The 21,004-nt window shown below is 42.8% G+C and overlaps 1 protein-coding gene across 1 annotated transcript in view; it reads left to right on the forward strand.

The window, feature by feature from the left end:
* The window catches only part of MYO1D (myosin ID), a 107,624-nt gene extending 88,159 nt beyond the window's left edge, over positions 1 to 19,465 (forward strand). The window contains exons 21-22 of the mRNA XM_073582309.1: positions 12,176 to 12,333; positions 18,600 to 19,465. Coding sequence (XP_073438410.1) covers positions 12,176 to 12,333; positions 18,600 to 18,756 — 315 coding nt within the window. The 3' untranslated portion in view covers positions 18,757 to 19,465. The remainder of the gene's footprint in view (positions 1 to 12,175; positions 12,334 to 18,599) is intronic.
* Positions 19,466 to 21,004: the final 1,539 nt, after the last annotated feature.

Below are 21,004 nucleotides of genomic sequence, written 5' to 3' on the forward strand. Positions count from 1 at the left end.
ATGTACACGACATGGTAAAACCAATCTTGTCGTTCAAAAGTACAACTCGTTCCGCGAAAAATAAGCCCTCACATGGCCATATTGATGGAAAAATAGAAGAGTTATGGCTCTGGGAAGAAGGGGAGCGAAAAACAAAAGCACAAAACCGGAAAAAGCTCCGGTCATTAAGGGGTTAATATCGCTTGCAGGGGTTGAATAAGGTTAGGAAAAGGGTCTGTGAATTTGTTTTTATAAACCTAGAAACAGTGCCACTCTTGTCCATAGGCTGTGTCCGGTATTGCAGCTTAGCCCTAACTTACAGACTAAAGTCAAAATTGGCCGTGTTGATGGCATAGAAAGCAGGTTCTATATGATACAAGTCTTTTAAGGCAACATTTCCATCTCTCCCTGTATAGAATATCTCCCCTGCCATCAGAATTACCTTAATGACAGCTGAAAGCTTTGTCCCAGCTGTCGGGGGTCCGCGACCACAAGTCCAATCATGTCTACAGTGAAAGTTGATATCAGATGACAGTCCTCTGTGGCCTGCATAATAATATGTACTGTCCTAAGCCAAGGCTTTAGTATTGTTATCTACAATTTCTCAGAATTAATTCTGATTCATTCACACAAATCTAAATTTCTATTTCACATGTAAAGTGCCGTGGAATAATTAGTGCTATAGTAATAAATAATAATAATATTTTGGCACAAGGTTTTCATTATTTGCACTTGTAGACATTGACCATGTATTGTATGGATTACTATTACTGATGGTCAATGTACTGTGTTATGATCACAGTGCCATGTACTTATGCTAAAAGCTGTCAGCTTCCTCCTTCATAAAGATTGGGCTATAAATTACATAGTGCACATGCCATGAATTATTAATTGATGGGTGTAAACTAAAGGATACTCTTTTTTTGTAATTACTGTACATGCAATATTCAAATGTAGAAGTTTAGGGTCTCTTATGAATGGGCTGCGTCCTCACATACTTGACCCTGACCCTGACCAATCCGTACTGACATTGTCTGACTATTTAGGGAAACACCAATGGATAACGGAATGGTAATGTCCAGCTGTCTGTTTATTCATATGACTAGATGGAAGCCCGACGCTATTGCATCGGGATGTCGGTAATGTCATGATGGGGGCAGGCTTTTCAGCGTTGAGAATCTCTCCCCCCCCCCCATGTGCTCACCCACCTATCCACTCTCTCTTTCCCCATGTGCTGACTTCTCCCATCTGTGCTCTCTTCTTTGACCTGTCTACCCCATGTGCTTTCCCCCTTGTCTGCTGTCTCTCTCCTTCCTGTGCTGTGTTCTCCCCTCATGTGCTGTCCTGTTTGAGCTATCTCCCCCGTGTGCTCTGCCTCTCTTACCCCTGTGCGCTTTCTCTCTCCCCCATGATAACACAGGCCTCATCTCACATACATAAGAAAAAAGGGCACAGGACACAGAGTTCTAAGTTTGGCATAAAATGGCCGTGGCGTTTATTTTGAGTTACTCAACAACCAATTTTATTTCATCATAACCATTAAAATCATTAAATATCTCCATCACTGAATAAAATTATTACTCTCATGACCCAATCCTCCCTAAAGGCTCATTCACACGTCAGTATTTGGTCAGTATTTTGCATCAGTCTTTGTATGCCAAAGCCAGGAATGGAAATTACCAGGAAAAAAATATAATTGAAAGACTGATGTCTGTTCTTTGTTTTGGAGACACTCCTGGTTTTGGCATACAAATACTGATCAAAAACACTGATGTGTGAAAGAGGCCTAAAACAAGGAGATTATCTCACAAATAAACGACCCGACAATACAATGAAATACTTTTTAACAGGGCGGGAGGAAGGGATCTTGAAATCTTCTTGAGGTAAACTGAGGTAACTGTCACAAACAGCTGATTATATACCACAAATTCTTCCCGCTCTTACTCTGTCAGCCAATCAAACAGGTTCAAAAAAAGAGCAGGAAGCCAATCTGCCTAACAACAGGAACCTGCTCGTGAAATATCACAGCTTACTGAAACTTTGTAAACCAGAGCTTAAAAAAAACAACAACTGAACACCATCAAATTAATAGTTATGGGAGCCGCGTTATTATGCGACCCCCCCCTTGTATTCACTAAGGGGAGGGCGTTCATCTGCTGTCTTCTCCTCTCATGTCATCTCTTCTTTGACCTGTGTACATCATGTGCTCTCCCCCTTGTCTGCTTTCTCTCTCCACCACTGTGCTGCCTTCTTCCCTCATGTGTTCTCTCGTTTGAGTTGTCTCCACACAGCTCCTGGGCAGGGGAGGAAGCAAAAGACAATACTGACATTACTGCAGGAGATCGCAGAGGATACATTTTGGGAGGTAAAATATTGTTTAAAAACAGTCAGTGAAATATTTTACCTCACAAAATGAATCCTCTGTGATTCCCTGCTGTAATATCAGTATTGTCTTTTGCTTCCTCCCTTGCCCAGGAGATGTGGTATGATCCGTACACGGTCAGACACAGACAATATTTAAAATATTTAAAATTTTGTTCGTGGGAAAACCCCTTTAATGTGACCAGCTTCCTCTGCCTGTAGACACGTCGCGCATCTGCCGCCGGGAGCAGCCGAATGTTTCACTGCGCCTGCACTGAGTTCGCTCAGGCGCAGTAAATCAGAATACTGCCATCTTTGTGCAGGTTTACCTCTTTCGGCACCTGCGCACTGCAGTACTCTGCTCTGCCCTCAACAGGGCAGAGCAGTACACCTGCGCCGGAGCCATGACGGGAAGCAAAGAAGAGGACATCATCGCTAAAAGATGGGAGGCGACGCACCGGACCACGACACCCTCCGGACCCGGACCACCCCTGGGTGAGTATAATATAACTCGTTTTTCTTATCTTTCAGGTTACATCGGGGGCTTATCTACAGAATTACAGAATGCTGTAGATAAGCCCCTGATGGCGGTGGCCGCATCTTATAGTCGAAAAAATAGGGGACAGATTCCCTTTAAAAAGGACTAGTGTTGAGCGATACCATCCGATACCGTGAAGGATCGGATCGGATTGGATCGGACCGATACCCAAAAAGTATCGGGTATCGCAGATTCCGATACCGGAAACCCCATTCAAGTCAATGGGACAGAAATATCGGAATTAAAAAAACTCCTTTCTTTACTTGTACATCTAGTTCGGAAGGGGGGAAGAGTGTGGGCGGTGCGTGGGCGGACACTGTGCGTGTCTGTGTGTGCGGGCGAGGTCTGTACGGGCCTCTCGGGGGTCTGTGCGGGCCTGCCGGGGGTCTGTGCGGGCCTGCCGGGGGTCTGTGCGGGCCTGCCGGGGGTCTGTACGGGCCTGCCGAGGGTCTGTACGGGCCTGCCGGGGGTCTGTGCGGGCCTGCCGAGGGTTGTGTGTGTGTGCAGGCATCGTCCGATGGGACTACAAGTCCCATCGGGCGATGCCTGCTACAATGACAGTGATTGACACATTAGCCAATGATGGGAAAGTAGTAATCCCATCATCCGGCTAATGTGTTGAATGTAAATAAAAAAACAAAAAAACATACATGCTACATACATACTACATATATACTACATTCATACAATATACATACATACTACATACATACTTCATATATACTACATTCATGCAACATACATACATACTGCATACTACATACATACTTCATATATACTACATTCATACTACATACATACATACATACATACATACATACTACATACCACATACATACTTCATATATACTACATTCATACAACATACATACTACATACATACTACTTTCAAACAACATACATACATACTACATGCTACATACATACTACATATATACTACATTCATGCAACATACATACTACATATATACTACATTCATACAACATAAATACATAGTACATACTACATACATACGACATACATACAACATACTGTACATACAACATGCTACAGACATACAACATACATACTACATACAATACATTCATATAATACATACATATAGACATACAGTACATATAACATAGAGTACATACTCACCATCACTTGTCACTTTGATCCCCGAAGCCAGTGTCATCTTTAAAAAATATTAAAATAACAAACAACCGATATACTCCCTGATCCGCAGAAATCCACGAGTGTCCCACGACGATATCCCGTGGAGAACAGCAGCATCAGCTGATGCCACCGCTCTCTAGGGGCCCCAGGAATACAATGACGGGAGGTAGGTATCCTTCCGCACTGTATTCCTCCGCCGCTGTAAAAAATAGTCCCTAGTCTCACTTTTTTGGTGAACTATAGTAACCTCTCAGTGATGCACTGCAGGAGATCATCGTGGGACACTCGTGGATTTCTGCGGATCAGGGAGTATATCGCTTGTTTGTTATTTTAATAATTTTTAAAGATGACACTGGCTTCGGGGATCAAAGTGACAAATGATGGTGAGTATGTACTCTATGTTATATGTACTGTATGTCTATATGTATGTATGAATGTATTGTATGTAGTATGTATGTAGTATGTATGTATGTTGTATGAATGTAGTATATATGTAGTATGAATGTATGTTGTATGAATGTAGTATGTATGTTGTATGTATGTTGTATGAATGTAGTATGTATGTATGTTGTATGAATGTAGTATATATGTAGTATGTATGTATGTAGTATGTATGTTTTGTTTTTTTTACATTCAACACATTAGCCGGATGATGGGACTACTACTGTCCCATCATTGGCTAATGTGTCAATCACTGTCATTGTAGCAGGCATAGCCCGATGGAACTTATAGTCCCATCGGACGATGCCTGCACACACACACAACCCCCGGCAGGCCCGCACTGACCCCCGGCAGCCAGCACAGACGCCCGGCAGCTCGCACAGACCCCCGGCAGCCCGCACAGACCCTCGGCAGGCCCGCACAGACCCCCGGCAGGCCCGCACAGACCCCCGGCAGGCCCGCACAGACCGCGCATCATGATGCGCACAGACCGCGCATCATGATGACATCATTTCAGCAGCCAATCATAGCCACAACACTGGCTCATTGCATTATGGGAACTTCCGATTCCGGTATCCGATATTGTAAAAATATCGGTACTCAGTATCGGAATTCCGATACAGCGAATATCGGCCGATACCTGATATTTGCAGTATCGGAATGCTCAACACTAAAAAGGACTTGTCATTTGCCATAAGTATGTTATTATTTTATTCTATGTAAACGCTGCTATATTCCAGAATCTGGTGTTTTCCTTTTGTTCCTGTACCTCTCTGTTTCTGAAAATATTGCCTACTCTTTCATGCACAGTATATAAATTTAGCCTTTTGGCCAAGTAGGCATGGTCTGCAACTTTATATAAAGAAGAACAAAAGAGATGGCACTCACCGGTCTGAGGACCCGTTGAAGCGCAGTTGGCGTGAAACGGTCGTTGTCCACAGTTCAGACATCTCTCCCGAGCCTATGCTTTTTATCCTACAATAAATTCATCACTTCAGAACGGTGAGTGCCATCCCTTTTGTTCTTCTTTATATAACGTGGCTATGCATGTTTTACTTTGGATTGAGCACCCGTTCTAAGGGTAGTTGGCGTGCAGCCCCGATGTGTGAAATTGTACCGAACTATAGTGCATATGAAGGTGGCAGCAGCAGTGCCGAATTGTTTTCTTGTTTTTTGGACATGGTCTGCAACTTTTCTTTATAGGAGTCTTCTTGGGTGCAATGCCCAGTTGGATGTTAAAAAAAGAACATTACAAGAAAGGGCTATAACTCAGGATTGAAGCAGCTCAGAAATATAAACAAATCAATGCCAGATTCAGGCGAAGAGCAGCATTTGTACCAAGTAAAAACAAAAAATATATGGCACTTGACAAGTCCTCTTTAATTATGACAAGTTGTGATGGTAATTTGCTGTGTGTATATAATAAATAAATATATGTCATAAATGAGGGAAGAAAAATCTTTATTATTTGAAAAATATTTGTCCCTTATTGAATTCAACCATGCGTGTATTTTTTTAAACAAGTAGCTGCTTAGCTATTACACTTGCAAATTGTATCTCCAGAGAGGAAGAGGACTTGAACTCTAGTGCCACCTATTGGAAGTAGGTTTTAGGACTGCTATCAGCAATTTGAGGTTCTGATTTGTTTTTTTTCTTAAGTCATGTGGCAAGGCTTGTTAGGGGCAGTAGATTTCAAATCCTCTTCCTCTCTGAAGAGGCTATTTGCATATTTATTTTCCCAGAGTCCATGAGTCTCCTTACACTGGCATGTCACGCTCCACAAGAAGAAAAGTTGCTCCTTAAACTTCATTCAGAGGCCTATCATACCGGAAAATCAGATGTCATGCTTTGCACTGCGGAGGAGCAACACCCCGAAACACTGTGTCTGCAAAATTAAGATTCTGCTTTGGCTTTTATTGTAAGTCACAGGGCAAGTCTTGTGAAAGGGTCGCGATTGACTTTTAGGATGGTTACCTCTAAGGCTACTTTGTGCGCAATAGAAACGCATGCAAAAAACGCATCATGCATTTTGCATACGTTTGCATTTTTTAGGTGCAAGCATTTTAACCAGTTTCAAGCCATTTAACTCTTAAAACGCATGCGTTTTTTAATGCAGGCGTTCCCATAGACTGTAATGCGTTATTTTGTCGCATTCCATGCTCAAGTGTGCGCATGCATTTTTTTTTACGCCGTTGGACGGACCCAAAAATGCAACAGATTGCATCTGGCGCGCCTAGGCGCACATCTTAAAAAACGCATGCGCACGAAAACGCATACGAACGCGTGCAAACGCTAGACCATGCGCACGCCATGTTAAACATAGGTGCGCATGGACGTGCACGATGCGCTGCGCAAAAAAAAGCGCTAATATGAAACCAGCCTAATAGGTGACACTAGAGTTCAGACTAGGCAATCTAATTTCCAACGGGAGCACTGCATGGCCTATAAGGCTCCTTACACTGGGATGTCCCTCTCCACAAGAAGAAACGTTTTCCCTTAGGCCGGGATCACACACAGCGAGATACGGCCGAGTCGCGCAGGTTAAAACCAAGCTCTGGCGCCGGCACTCCGGAGCGGAGCGTGCAGCCGCACAGCAATACATGGAGCTGCACGCTCCGCTCCGGAGTGCCGGTGCCAGAGCTTGGTTTTAACCTGCGAGACTCGGCCGTATCTCGCTGTAGTGTGACTCCAGCCTTAGACTCTAACTATTACACAGAACTATAGATTTGTCAATACATTAAATTCAGCTATTGCTATGTCATCCCTCATGTCATACACTGCAATGAATAATTCTGAGTCTGTACATTGTTTGCCGTAAGAGCCAAACATAATGCATATTCATCATGGAGGGCTGAGCAGAATGGCATTGTATCATTATCCCTTATGGTAGTCCTCATTCAGACGGTCACACTGCAGGATTGTTTCGGCCTCTGTGTTATTTCCGCAGGTCTAATGCTGACCCAATCTAATAGGATTGTAGATCCCAAAATACTGTGAGTTCAGGTCATAAAACCTATGGTTGGTTCGAGGCATGTAGCCGAATGTGGTCGGTAAAATGTGCCTGCACTACGGCCTGAGTGTATGGATTAGATTGGTATAAACTAATGGGCACAATAGTACCCATCCTCAAAAAGACAAAAGATGTGAGAGGAGACATGGTGGTTTCTACAGGGAGAAGGAGAATAAAGGAGCTTATGGGAATACACCACAAAGCAGGAGAGAGTGGCTGCCAGCATCCACATTGGAACATGCAAGGAAACCTGCATCCAGAAGCATCCAGTACTGGGGGATGGGGTTACCATGGAGATCTCCATGGAGATTGGCACAGCCGATGTCTGGTCCAGTGCTGCCTTCATTCATCCCGGCCTGCAGAGCTGTTTCTCCTACTACTTGGTATTATTTTCTTGGTAAATTTCCTCTTGTCTGATTTTTTTTTTTTTTAATATATTTCACACTTCTCTATAGAACTTCAATTTGTCTAAAAAAAAAAAAAAATACAGACAAATCGTACAGACGTCTGATGTAAATCGCTGTCTGATATCTATAGGGGCATTGTCGCAAACGTCTTGCGTCCTATAGCCAAAAATTCAGTCCATTTTTGTTTTCTTTTTTTGCAACCTCATTGACCTTCATTAAATGCAATGTCACATGTGACATCTTGATCTCATGTCGCACAAATTGCCGCTAAGGCTACTTTCACACTTGCGTTAGGAGGCGCAGCGCATGCTCGACGTGAAGCTCTGCCCCCTGCCGCGCCTACTCCGGTCAGCTCCGCCTATGGGCGCATGACGTTGCATGCGACCTGCGTACCCTATCTTTAGAATTGGGTATACAGGCCATGCGCAGGTATGTTTTTGCCGGTGCATGCGTCCTTTTGACGGTGCACCGGCCGCACCAAAATGCAGCACATTGCGTTTGGCGCAGGTCGGCACACCGTCAAAAGGGACGCATGCGCCGGCAAAAGCATACCTGCGCACAGCCTGCGTACCCAATGCTAAAGTTAGGGTACGCAGGTCGCATGCAGCGTCGTGCGCCCATAGGCGAAGCTGACAGGAGGAGGCGCCGCAGGGGGCGGAGCTTCACAACGAACGTATGTTGTGCCTCCTAACGCAAGTGTGAAAGTAGCTTTAGCCCTAACGTATTGTTCATTCATTGCTCCCACAAACTGGAGTGAAAATTTTTTTTTTTAATTCTGATAATACTCTGGGATCTTATCATTGTATTAAATATACACTACCTATTTCTTTTCCTAAAAATGTATATTTTTTTTACACTGACACTTTTTATTGAGGGGGGTCTTACGGGCCTGGTTAATCATTTAAAAAATTTTTTGTTAAATCACTTTTCTTTTTCTTGTATAAATTTATATTTATTTTGTGCCAAATTCTTCAAAAATGCATACGGCTCATTGACTTTGCGCAAAATACAATTGCTAACTCTTCATTTTGGTTTTGTTTTTTTTACCTTTTTGGCAAGTTCTGCTAAATGTCACAAGATTCCCACCCAAAAAATCAGACGTGCATAAAATCATTACAGGGGAAAACACTAGTACATTTGCTCAAAAATGTTGTGATGATTTTTTTTTTATTTTTTTTTTTTTTTTTTTAAGAAGTCATAATTCATGAATAAGCTGAAAACACCTGGAAACTCCAAACCTCACTCACAATGAGGAACATAAAAAAACAAACAAGCAATCACATAAAAGCACCGAAATCGAAACAAAGAGCCAATATATTAATGAATTGGATCTTCAATCTTTAGGAACTGGAATATGTCTCATCTCACAAAAAGCAGCGAATGTGCTAGATGACCTTCTGATGAGTCTCCAGTATACATTGTAAACGGAATCTGTCCCCAGGTTTTTGCTACCTCATGTGAAGGCAACCTGATGTAGGAAAAGAGACCCAGATTCCAACGCTGTGTCACTTAGTTTATTGGGTACAGCAGTTGTGACACAATCAGAGTTCTTAGATGTAGGAAGCAGCAGAGCTGAGAAAGCTAACCCCGCCCACGCCACAACTCTCTATATACATTGTCTATAGACAGCAAGCTGCTTATCAAAGGAGGGGGCGTGGCCAGATGACTTGACACGAGACAGCTAGTACCACCAGTGATAATCTCCTGGTGATATAACCTTCATTGTAAGTAAACAATAGCCTAATAATTGACACATCATTGAACTCAGTGATTTAACCCCTACCTCATGCTGTCCTCAGATTACATAGCAAAAAAAAACTGCTGACCGATTCCCTTTAAAAACAGAACCAGAACCTGCAGCCAGCACTCACTTGCAATTGTACGATCCCACCCTAAATGTTAGTCCTGTTTCATTCCTATGTGTTTTGTGAATTGGAAATTTTGGCTTATCATATTTATGAGATATTTATGAGGCTAAAGGGTTGGGGCATGGTAATAGCCGTTCTATTTGTGTTTTTATTGATGGCTGACTCAGAAAATAATTAGTACAGATGAGCATGGCTGACACTAATTATTCCAAAGCAATAATAGATATGGCAGACCTGTGTAAAAAAATAAATAAATCAAGGGATTCTCCAGGTTGCACTTGAGATTAGATGGTGTAATTATTCACAAGTCCATGTTTCTCAGATCGAACTACCAAGCTAACAGCTTACAGACTTATTTACGCCTATGCGCATGTCAGTAGACCCCCGGATGGTCCGAGCATTGAGGACAGTCTACAGATTGTGAAACATGGATGGCTGAATTCAGACTTGGCTATAGTTTGCCTTGCTATTTTGTTTGGTAAAAGGATGGACACCATGATGGAAACCTGACAGATCTTATTATAGTTAATTGGGTTTAAAGGGAATCATCAGTGTCCATCGTGTAACGGGTCCTGCAGTTCCCAGGAAATGAATGGAAATCTATATAACCCTTTTATAACTGGCTGTAGGATATTAGAAAAGCAAAATGGTGGCACTCTTCTCTATGGTCTGGTATTGACTATTTATTCGAGTTGAATTGCAATAACCGACACAGCTCATGGACTAAAGTTGTGCTTTTTCAGAAAAAAAACAAACAAAACCTTTTTCTCCATCTTTAAGAGATTGTCCACCTTTAGGGACATTGTTTTTATTTAAATACATGTATTTGGGGCTGTAAATAATTTTTGCAATTAGGTTTCATTAAAACGTTTGCATTTTTTGCCTTCTATAGCCTGTGTGCTGCACTGTCTATTGTTGGCTGCAGAGTGAGTTAACTGAGAATCCATCAGCCAGCTCGCTATGTCTGACCTGTAGTTTTTTGCGCCTCCTTTAGGGTACACTCACACGAGCATCGATTCTGTGTTTCGAGAGGATCTAGTCGATTACGCTAATGGCACTCAGATCAAACCCTTTCAGAGTTTGATCTGAGTGTCCTCTGAATGTGCTCCAATTCTCTCGCATGAGAGAATGGCAGAATAGGTGCGGAGAAGACTGAGAACTTAATTTCTCCGTCTTCTCCATTTTCTGTGTCCGTGGTAATCGCGCTGCGCTGGATTGACATCTAAGTGCAGTCCGATGTTTCGCATCCACCCACAGTCTTGTATGGGTGCGCGTGATCTGATTATTGGAGCCACTCGCAGCATGCTGAGGTTGTTTTCTCATACCAAATCATCGTGAGAAAATAATCGCTGACCTGAGCTGCCCCATAGTATAACATTGGGCCGAGTGCTATCCTATAAAACATCGCCAAGTTATGCGCTAGTGTGAGCGAGCCCTTACCCATCTTTTTCTGAGCTCCTCTCAACTGATTTATGACCACAGACTACATCATAATTGAATGTGCAGGGGAAAAAAAGCCAAACAACATAAAAAATTTTAACGAAAATCATTTGAAAAATTTTTTTTTAGAAAAAGAATAAAAATTGTGTCCAGAGGTGATCAGTCCCTTGAAATTCCTTCAGAAGCCGCCATGCAGCTGGCTCACATTGTACAGTGCATTGTGAAAGTATTTGGCTCCAGGACCATTCTTGAAGAAAACCTGTTGGAGTCTGCAAAAGACCTGAGACTGGGACGGAGATTTGTCTTCCAACAAGACAATTATCCCAAACATAAAGCAAAATCTACAGTGGAATGGTTCACAAATAAACGTATCCAGGTGTTAGAATGGCCAAGTCCAAGTCCAGACCTGAATCCAATCGAGAATCTGTGGAAAGAGCTGAAAACTGCTGTTCACAAACGATCTCCATCCAACCTCACTGAGCTCGAGCTGTTTGCCAAGGAAGAATGGGCAAGAATTTCAGTCGCTCAATGTACAAAACTGATAGAGACATACCCCAAGCGACTTTCAGCTGTAATCGCAGCAAAAGGTGGCGCAACAGAGTATTAAGTTAGAGGGGCCGAATAACATTGCACGCCCCACTTTTCAGTTTATGAATTTCCACAAAAATTTAAAATAACCAATAAATTTCGTTCAACTTCTCAATTGTGTCCCACTTGTTGATTCTTCACCAAAAATTTACATTTGGTATCTTTATGTTTGAAGCATGATATGTGGGAAAAGGGTGAAAAGTTTCAGGGAGCCGAATACTTTTGCAAGGCGCTGTAGTGGCAACAGGTGGCCATATCGAAGATGCCAGGCTCGCTCTGTATCCCGCTTCTCCTCAGCTTAGTTCCGCTGCTATTTTCGTGGACTTATCTAACTGATGTCTGCCCATTGTAAACCACAGATCGATCTCTCCTTCCTTCCATTAGGTATCTGGTATCAGTGTAACCGACGGAAAGGACCAGCTGGTGGTTTTCCACACGACGGACCGCAAAGACCTTATTGTATGTCTACGTTTTGCTGGACAATCCCCTCAAGACAGTCGTGTGGGGGAAGTTGTCGGAGTCCTGGCCAACCACTTTAAGAAGTAAGTGTGCTGCAGTACAAACTCGTAATATATAGAAAATGCCTATTCTTTATACAAGATTTCTCTTCTTCCAGAAATATCTCTCAGACATTCTGAATATCCTTTTGATTATTGGTAAATTGCTTTTGATCTCCGTAGTATGACTATTCACATCCTAATAGTCTGGCCAGCTTTAGAAGGTTGGCCGTACACATTAGATGGCTGTTGGCCGAAAGATGCTTCAGCCATCTCATCCGGCTCTCTCACACACAGGAGCGCTCGTGGTGTTCTCCATGAGAATGCCGCAGGCTCATTCGTCAGCTGGCGACTCATCTCAAGGGGAACAGTCCAAAATCGGACACGCGAGACCTACATCAATCGGTTGGTGCCTCCATACACATTAGACCGTTGGCCAAAGCCGTCGCTATCGTCAAGTTCAGTTGACTCTAGTCTAATGTGTATGGAGGCCCTTAGATGGAAATTTTTTGCGTTCTCTCAATATTCGGGAGCCTGTACATTTACTATGACCTTGGAGGAGATATGGAGAAAAAAAAAAAACCGCCAATTTGTGCACTGGAGCATTACTCACAATTACATCCCATAAATTCACTGGGAATATCAATGGTCAGCGTTGAGTGCTCAAATGTATTGATTTGGCCTGCAAATGTCCTTCTCATGTGTTCACCATAGATCGCCTTTCGCTTCAGTGATATCGGTGGCTTTTAATGGATTAATAGACCCTGATGTGCTGAGGTCCCAGATGTCAATATCCGGAAGGGCCCAAGCGTAGCTATAGGCAATGCGCACATTTTAGTATTTGTGGCCGATATTTCTGCTGCAATTTGCAGATTGTTAGCAGGAGAAACGGTGCATGAAATAAGTGCGTTTTTGTGTATTTGGATTTTTTTTTTCCATTTCTCTGAATGGGTGAAAAATGTTGAATGAATCGACACACTGCAGGTTTGGGGGGAAAAATAACAAAACGCTTTGAAGGTTAAAAAAAAAGAAAAATTTATCATGAGTGTGAGATTTCAGAAATCTCATTCATTTTGCTGGTACTGTAAGTTGCTACATTTTTTTCATGTGAACAAGCCCATATGGATGAATCAATGTAATTTTGTCCCAACAGATTTTATAGGTAGACACCCAAGAAAAGATTTACCTTTTGTTACATAGTAAATTACATTTGTTTGACACTGTTGTCTTCCATCAACGTTGAAGCATTCCTATACCTACGTTAGGGTCACCCTTTATATAATCTGGGACCCCAACCCGACCAGATATACAACCATGGAGATGCCCTGATTAGAAGAGCGTAGAAGTGAAATGTCTGTATTTCTAGGTTCTCGCCTCACTCCTATCTTCCATCGCCCGCCTCAGTATTATTGAGAGTGACACATACAGCTGGGGGGGTCCATGGCTGTTCCTGTCACTTCCATGCATCCATGCTTTGCTTTCAGCTGTCCCCATTACCTTTTGTATCACCCTCGCACTTCCTCTCTACCTTCCTTACAAAGCTCCTCTTCTCCATCTTCATTCCCCTCCCGTCCTCTCTTGAGGCTTCTGTTACAACATATCACTGAAAACGTGTGCTATGGTGTTGCGTGACCCCTTCCTTTATTTGATTTTTGACCTTCCTTTTTTTAACCTTTAGGAAGAGGGGCGATTCTTAGGAGAAGGGTCTGATTGTTTCCATGGCAGCTGCATCAGTCTCTGAATAGATCTATGGAGAGGATGGAGAGCTTAATGAGCTCCACTAAAAAACCCTGGTCAGCACCAGGCAGCCATCCAAGCTCTTTGTAGCCATCAGCTTCCCTGCCCCATTTAGTCTCTTGTGCACCCCCTCCTCTCCTCGTCCTTTCATCCTGGGCCTCCTCCCTTCTCCTCTCACTTTCCTTCTTCCTCTCTTATGAGACTGCTGCAGCGAGGACACATGAGGCGCTCAGGAAAGGATTTCCCAGAATCACTCCGGCAATTATAGATTTTCTCTTAATATGCCAGTCTCTGAGGTCCAGACATGGCTCTTACTTACAGCAGAATATCTTCTGGTAAAGCACATTACATATTTTCGTCTTGTAGTAATATATTTCCATTTACTCCTGTGTTAGAAGATCAAACAAAAGCAAAATGAACGCCTATCCTGTCCATCCATAAGTGACCAGCTAGATCCTGGCCTATATTATTAGCAGCGTGATTACATGGTATTAATCACTCTTACGCTTACCTGTCCTCATGATCAGTGTCGGACTTGGGTGCCAAGGGCCCACCAGTAACCAACTTCAGGACCCCGCCTTTCAGCTACATGCAAATGTCACATTATCCTCAATCACAAATTTATATAACAATGAACTGGGTAGATTGGTAAATGTATAAGATGCTGTCTTTCTCTGTACATATTGAATCAAGTATATAGTACCAAGTACTTCTCATATAAGAAGGTGGTGGCCCACCGGAGGATTCCCCTGTTCTCCTGTGGGCCAGTCCAAGTCTGTAACCGTCCTTGGGTGATGGTACATGCTGGCCTGGCCCAAATGCTTTATCTTAGGCGTCTCACAAGAAAATAATTTAGCATACCCCCAGTTGTTGGAGAACACACACTTAAGTAAAGCAGGTGGTAATGACTTGTCAGTACATGCCACCGTCACCTCAGCCTTCACAGGAATTTGGATATACTAGCACATCACCTGAAAAACAACAAATGCCATTTTACTACGGTTTCCAAGTTTTTGTACTGGCTGTATCTATAAAATAAACATTTTTTTTTTAGTTTGTAAAAATGAGGCAAATTTGCAAAGAAATAATCTTGTCTAAAAATTTGCAAATGCGGAAATACTCAGTGTGGGGAATTTATCATGAATTTTGGAAGCCTGTTTTGCTCATGGCATTGTCGTTATTTGTGCCAAAATTACCAGTGTTCCATGTTTGATGACTTTGGGATATCTTTAAATACCACAATGCTGTCTAGAGTTTTTTTTCAGGTTTTTATGCCACCAACTCTCATTACTATAGTGAGAATTGAATGTGATTGTGACTATTTTTTTGTAAAGTTGCAATTCATAAATCTCTGGCTTTTTGTCAAATTAAATATACACACTTTTGAAAGAAGCATGAGATTCCAAAAAGGTTGCACAAAAAACATGCATGACAACCTGATGTAAAAGCCTTGAATAATTGTTCCTATAGTCTGGACTCCTGCCTAACAATATGCACTTTCAGATAAAAGTGACTAAGACGGTGTTCAAACATGCGTATTTCTCTGCCCGTGTAGGGACTGTAATGTCCGTACTGGTTGCTTGTCTCCTGACCTGAACGTTTATCCTCGGACACCACAAATGAGGATGAAAGGGATCGCTCTCACGTCCGATTTTCTCGTAAGAGTATTATTATTCGTGGTTTTCACCGATAGTACGCATATTTTATGGGGCAGTGCACATTTCCAATGTTTTTTCCTCAGACCAAGTGGTCAACGGAAGACATCAAAGGCATGCGATTTTGATCCAAAATCGGCAGTGTAAGTCTATGGGTGAAAAATTGGACCACACTCTGATGTCATCCAGGTCCCGCCCAATTTTCACGGACTGTCAGAAAGGGGAAGGTTAAGCAATCTTTCTTTTTCTCCTCGTATTAGAAAAACAGATGTAACTTAGACCACACTCCAATCAAAGTCTGATCAGAATAATCACTTAGTTCTTCTCATACATTGAAAATACTGACATCTAAATGAGCCCTAAGTTTGGGTCGGGAGACCGGCGGTCAGTCTGGACATTCCGGTCCATATACAGACCATGAAATACACCCATCTGAACCCAGCTTAAATATAATCTTTTAATTCCTGTGGAAACCGGAGAAGTTACTAACCAGTTTGTAGAAATGCTCCAGGAATGAGTAATAACTGTAAACTTGATTTAGCCATGCCTCTTGTCCTGGGGTGTTTGGATTTTTATGCTAGTGAAAAAGAAAAAAAATACTTCTGCTGAGGATGGTTTCTTCATGTATTGCCCTAGTCGTACAGTCACAGGGTTGGGTTGTTACACAAGTTGCTGAAGTTGCTGACAATGGTCATTTTGCAAACTCCGATATAGTGCATCTTTGTGGCAGATGTGATCTGTTCCCGTATGGCTCTGCGCCTGCACTGATGTAAGAGGATGTTGGGACACCTAGGCAAGATGTCCGGGGTGTCATACCGGTGCATGTCGTTTGTAGGTCATAGACGTGATACAATCCAGTAATTGCATTCAGTGGTATTGAAAATATTGTGAATCACTTGTTCCCCTAATTACTCATGTTTAAGGATCAAGCGGTACAGGTAAATCATATATAGGACATTAACGTGAAAGGAAACCATTTTCTGTTCGTTGAAAGTTTGAGGAGTCCACATTGGGTGAATAAGGGTAACATCTCGTAGCCTGTCTGATCTAAACCTGGAGCTGATAAACCAAACTGAATAGTGAGACTATCATATGAGAATGCTTTTAGAGGGGTTAAGAAAGCAAGTTATCACTTATCCATAGGGTGGGAGATAACTTGTTGATTTGGGGTGGTCCGACCGCTGGGACCTGCACTGATCATCAGACCACACTTTTATCCCCATGAGAATGGAGCATCAGTGTACTCCGTTCATTCTCTATGGTGCTGCCTGCTTTTTTCCAGCAGGCCCATAGAGAGTGAATGGAGTGTTTTTCGGACATCGGACTTTCCATGCCATGACGTAACAAGGAGAAAAGTTCCTCAGTCAGGGAAAAATTCCCTCATCTGCTGATAAGTGCAGTTCTCAGTGGTGGGACACTAACTGATCAGCAATTATCACCTATCCTCCTTAGGCACTAACTTGTGCTCCCTGGACAACTCCTTTAAGGAGTCATAATGCTGTGATTTTTAGGTGGAAACCGTTTTCGAAATCTATTTCCACTCCAGAAACTTCATATAGATAAAGATACTAACGAGACTGCAGCCGCTATTGTATATTCCGTGGAGTGTGTTGCCTTACAACCACTTGACTGTCTTTGTGAATTCCATTACTTTAAATGTAGCCGCATGTACAACAGAGGTGACCCATCAGCTTGTATTCTGTGCATTTGTTACCCAGATAGCAGAATCCACCACCTTGTCATTCCCTACAACATTCACCATGGTCCTTCACCTCAGTGGGGCCGTCTCAATGTCTGGGCCCCACGGCAGCTGCTATGTCTGCTATAGTTACAGTGATGGTTGTAGATTAAAATCAGGAAAAACAAGAGGGGAATGTTAAGGAAGACTATAGGTCTTGTGCTGAAAACCGAACCTGTGGGGAGAGGTATCAATAAAGAATTTATTTTCTGTTTTAACCAGGCTAATAATCAGCTGTGCCCACTGGAGGCGGTGCAGGCCAGCCATAAGCAAAGGCCGCTGCAGGGGCATTACAATATCACAAACCAGACATTCAAATAAATGGCTGCCATGTTATAGCTGGAAGGGCTGGTCGGTTTGATTAGCTCTTAAGGTGCCCATATTCCTTGGATGGCCCACTACCATCTGGATCCACTCAATGATGTAAGGGGAGAAAGCCACTATTAGGCACCTCTAAAGGCCTTTATTCATATTAGATAATGTCAGCAGAATCCGCCTGTTTTATCCGGATTGGCAGACCATCTAATGAGTATGGGGCCTTCCAACTGTCCTCACACAATGAACAGAAGGATGGGGTGGTTGACATTCGATTATCCGATTCTTCAGCAGAGAAATAAGGCACTGTCAGCCTTGCGCTCCTGTGTATGGTGGAGTCGAGACAGATAACTGTCGGACTGAAAACTTTTCAGCCAACAACCAATGGGTATGAAGGACTTTACTGTGAATTATGGTGGTTCCAACGTTCCTCTGTGTAGGTTTATGTTGGTGGTCTCAACTTTTCTCTAATGTGTATGGAGATCTTTTACTATGAATTATGGTGGTGGTCTCAACTTTTTACTAATGTATATGGGGACCTTTCGATGGGAAGAAGTTGAGCTCACCACCATAATCCAATGTACTGTATATGGGAGTCTTTAGTCTCTATTATGGGTGTGGTCCCAATGGGAAACCCTCTTCTATAGCATGTGACCTACTGTAGTATACGAGTAAGTACATTTTGGCACAACCAGCTACAATACTACATTCAATAGTCTCCAATACAGAACTTACATTACACCAGTCATCTCTGGGGTGTAAACCAGATTACGTATGACAAGCATTTATTTTTGAGTAGAGAACAATGTGAGGAGATGTATTCCTGAATATCTCATTAAGTGTCTGTCATTCTTCTATCCCGGCAGTGAGAAGAGGCGTCTCCAGGTCACAGTGTCGCACCCAGTCCAGTGTAGCCAGCGCGGCAAGTCCTGCTCCATAACTGTGGAAACCAAGATAAACCAAGCACAACCTCACTTCAACAAGAGCCGCTCCGGCTTCACTTTAAGTGTGCCTGCCAATTAAGTGATGTGCGCCTTCACCATATTGTGATACCAAGTATCTCTGCTCTGTGCCTTAAATAGCCAACCACCCAGGTATACAACGGGGTTGGGGGACTGGTTCCCCCATTTAACTCAATTGCGCCATTTTAACCCAGGTTCTTCAGCCTGGAGCTGTATCTTTTTAGAATTATCTATATAATTATGTGCTGACCAGATAATATTAATAATAAATTTGTTAGGTTTCTAAAATTCTGGTAATTTGTCTTGATGGTCAGTGTATATGTAATTTCTTAGACTTGCGCTGGTCCATGGTTTCCAAAGCCAAGTGACTTCTATAGACTGGCATTAAATCTCTGAATATCACAGCCCAAATAGATAGAAGGTTGCTCCACACACCATGGCAGTGTCGTCCTTTGTGGTAGAAGCAGTTGTATTGTTGAAGGTCCATGTTGCAGGCTAGCGGTTGTCCTTCTATAAAACGGCAGTAATAATTTTGGAACCAGCGGGTATCTATTTTTCCACATCGAGTCATGACTCAGAACCAATATTGTGGCCTTTATCAATGGCTTTGGCTGGATTCATCTGCTTGTCAATGTATTAAACCTTCCGTTATCTTCATGTAATTTTATTTTTTTTTAAATAAGGTACTAATGTTTATCAATGCAAAAAGAAATGACGTACAATGCTGTCAGGATGGCATCTCTCTAATAAATGTAAATTATTTAAGAATGTATGAATCTCTGTGATAAATAATTAATATCCTGCAAAAAAAAAAAAAAAAAGTCTAGTATAATAAATTATTGATACCATCATCTTGTGTTTGTAGACAGAACTCTCATATGTTCAGCATGTGACGGAGGGGTATTTCCTTCAGGAAAACTGCTTTCCATAGGCCACTTAAAAGCATATGAACATGAAAGGCAGCTCTCACTTGCAGCCCCATCTATGAGTCAGAACTGTGAGCAACGTTTGACAAACATTGCAGTAAATGATGCTAATGTGGTTGTATTGTAGCACATGACAGAATGACAATTGGATTGTTAGTCTTAAGGGCCTATCACACTAAGAGATATCGCTAGCAATATCGCTATAACTTGTGACGTTATAGCGATATTGCTAGCGATATCTCTGTGTCTGATACTTACCTACGACCGGCTCCCCCGCTGGTTATCGCTGATCGCGCGAGAACGTTCAGGACTGTTTCTCGTCGTCGGCTTCCTGCGGCGCTTCCTGCTGTGACGACGAGCGGAGCCGGGCGGGAGGACGCAGGATCACCTGGTGTGACAGGTAAGTAGGGACCCCCGTCCCCTGCGATGTCGCTGGTGAGATCTGCCTGTGTGGCAGCTCACTAGCGACCACTTAGCGATGTACCAGTGATCCTGACCGCGTCATATCGCTGGTACATCGCTAAGTGTGACAGTACCTTTAGGCCAGGATCACACTACCGTGTGTGATGCGAAAAACTCGCATGAGTCTCTCGCATCAACATCCGGCGCTGCTGCCAGCACTCAGGACCGGAGCTGCGGCTGCATGTATTTCTATGCAGTCGCAGCTCCGATCCTGAGTGCCGGCAGCAGCGCCGGGTGTTGATGCGAGAGACTCATGCGAGTTTTTCGCATCACACACGGTAGTGTGATCCCGGCCTTAAAGTTAATCTATCACCAGGTTTTTGCTACCTCATCTATGAGCAGCATAATGTAGGAAAAAAGCCCCTGATTCCAGCGATGTATCACTTAGATTACTGGATGCAGCAGTTGTGATACAGAGTTCTTAGATGTAGTATGAAGCAGAGCTCAGATGCTGCCCACACCTCAGATTTCTTTGTATATCGTCTATTAACAGTGAGCAGCTTATCAGGAGGAGGCGTGGTCAGACCAGTGCTCACACTAGCTGTATAGCTGTAGTCCAGGCAGTGATAATCTTCTGGTGATAAAGCCTTAATTGTGTGTAAACAGCACACAGCCTAATGAATGACACATTGCTTAATTCAGTGTTTAACCCCTACATTATGTGATCCTTTTTCACTATAGACCACCATGTACCATGTACTTTGCAGATTTTTCTTTTTTAGTAAAGTTGCAACTAGTTGTGTGGCAATAAATCACAAAAAAATTGTACTAAATTATTGGTAGTTCAACCAGTCACCGTGGCCCTTGTTTGTTCCTCTATTACACATGGGTAAGTATCCTGTACTATTACATTTCACTTGCAGCAGCTACTGCAGGCGTAATGTACCATTGATTGGCTTGAATTGATATAACCCCTTTCAG

The sequence above is a fragment of the Dendrobates tinctorius genome, unplaced genomic scaffold, assembly GCF_039654945.1.
Source record: "Dendrobates tinctorius isolate UK_male_01 unplaced genomic scaffold, ASM3965494v1 ptg000071l, whole genome shotgun sequence".
Taxonomy (NCBI): Eukaryota; Metazoa; Chordata; class Amphibia; order Anura; family Dendrobatidae; genus Dendrobates; species Dendrobates tinctorius.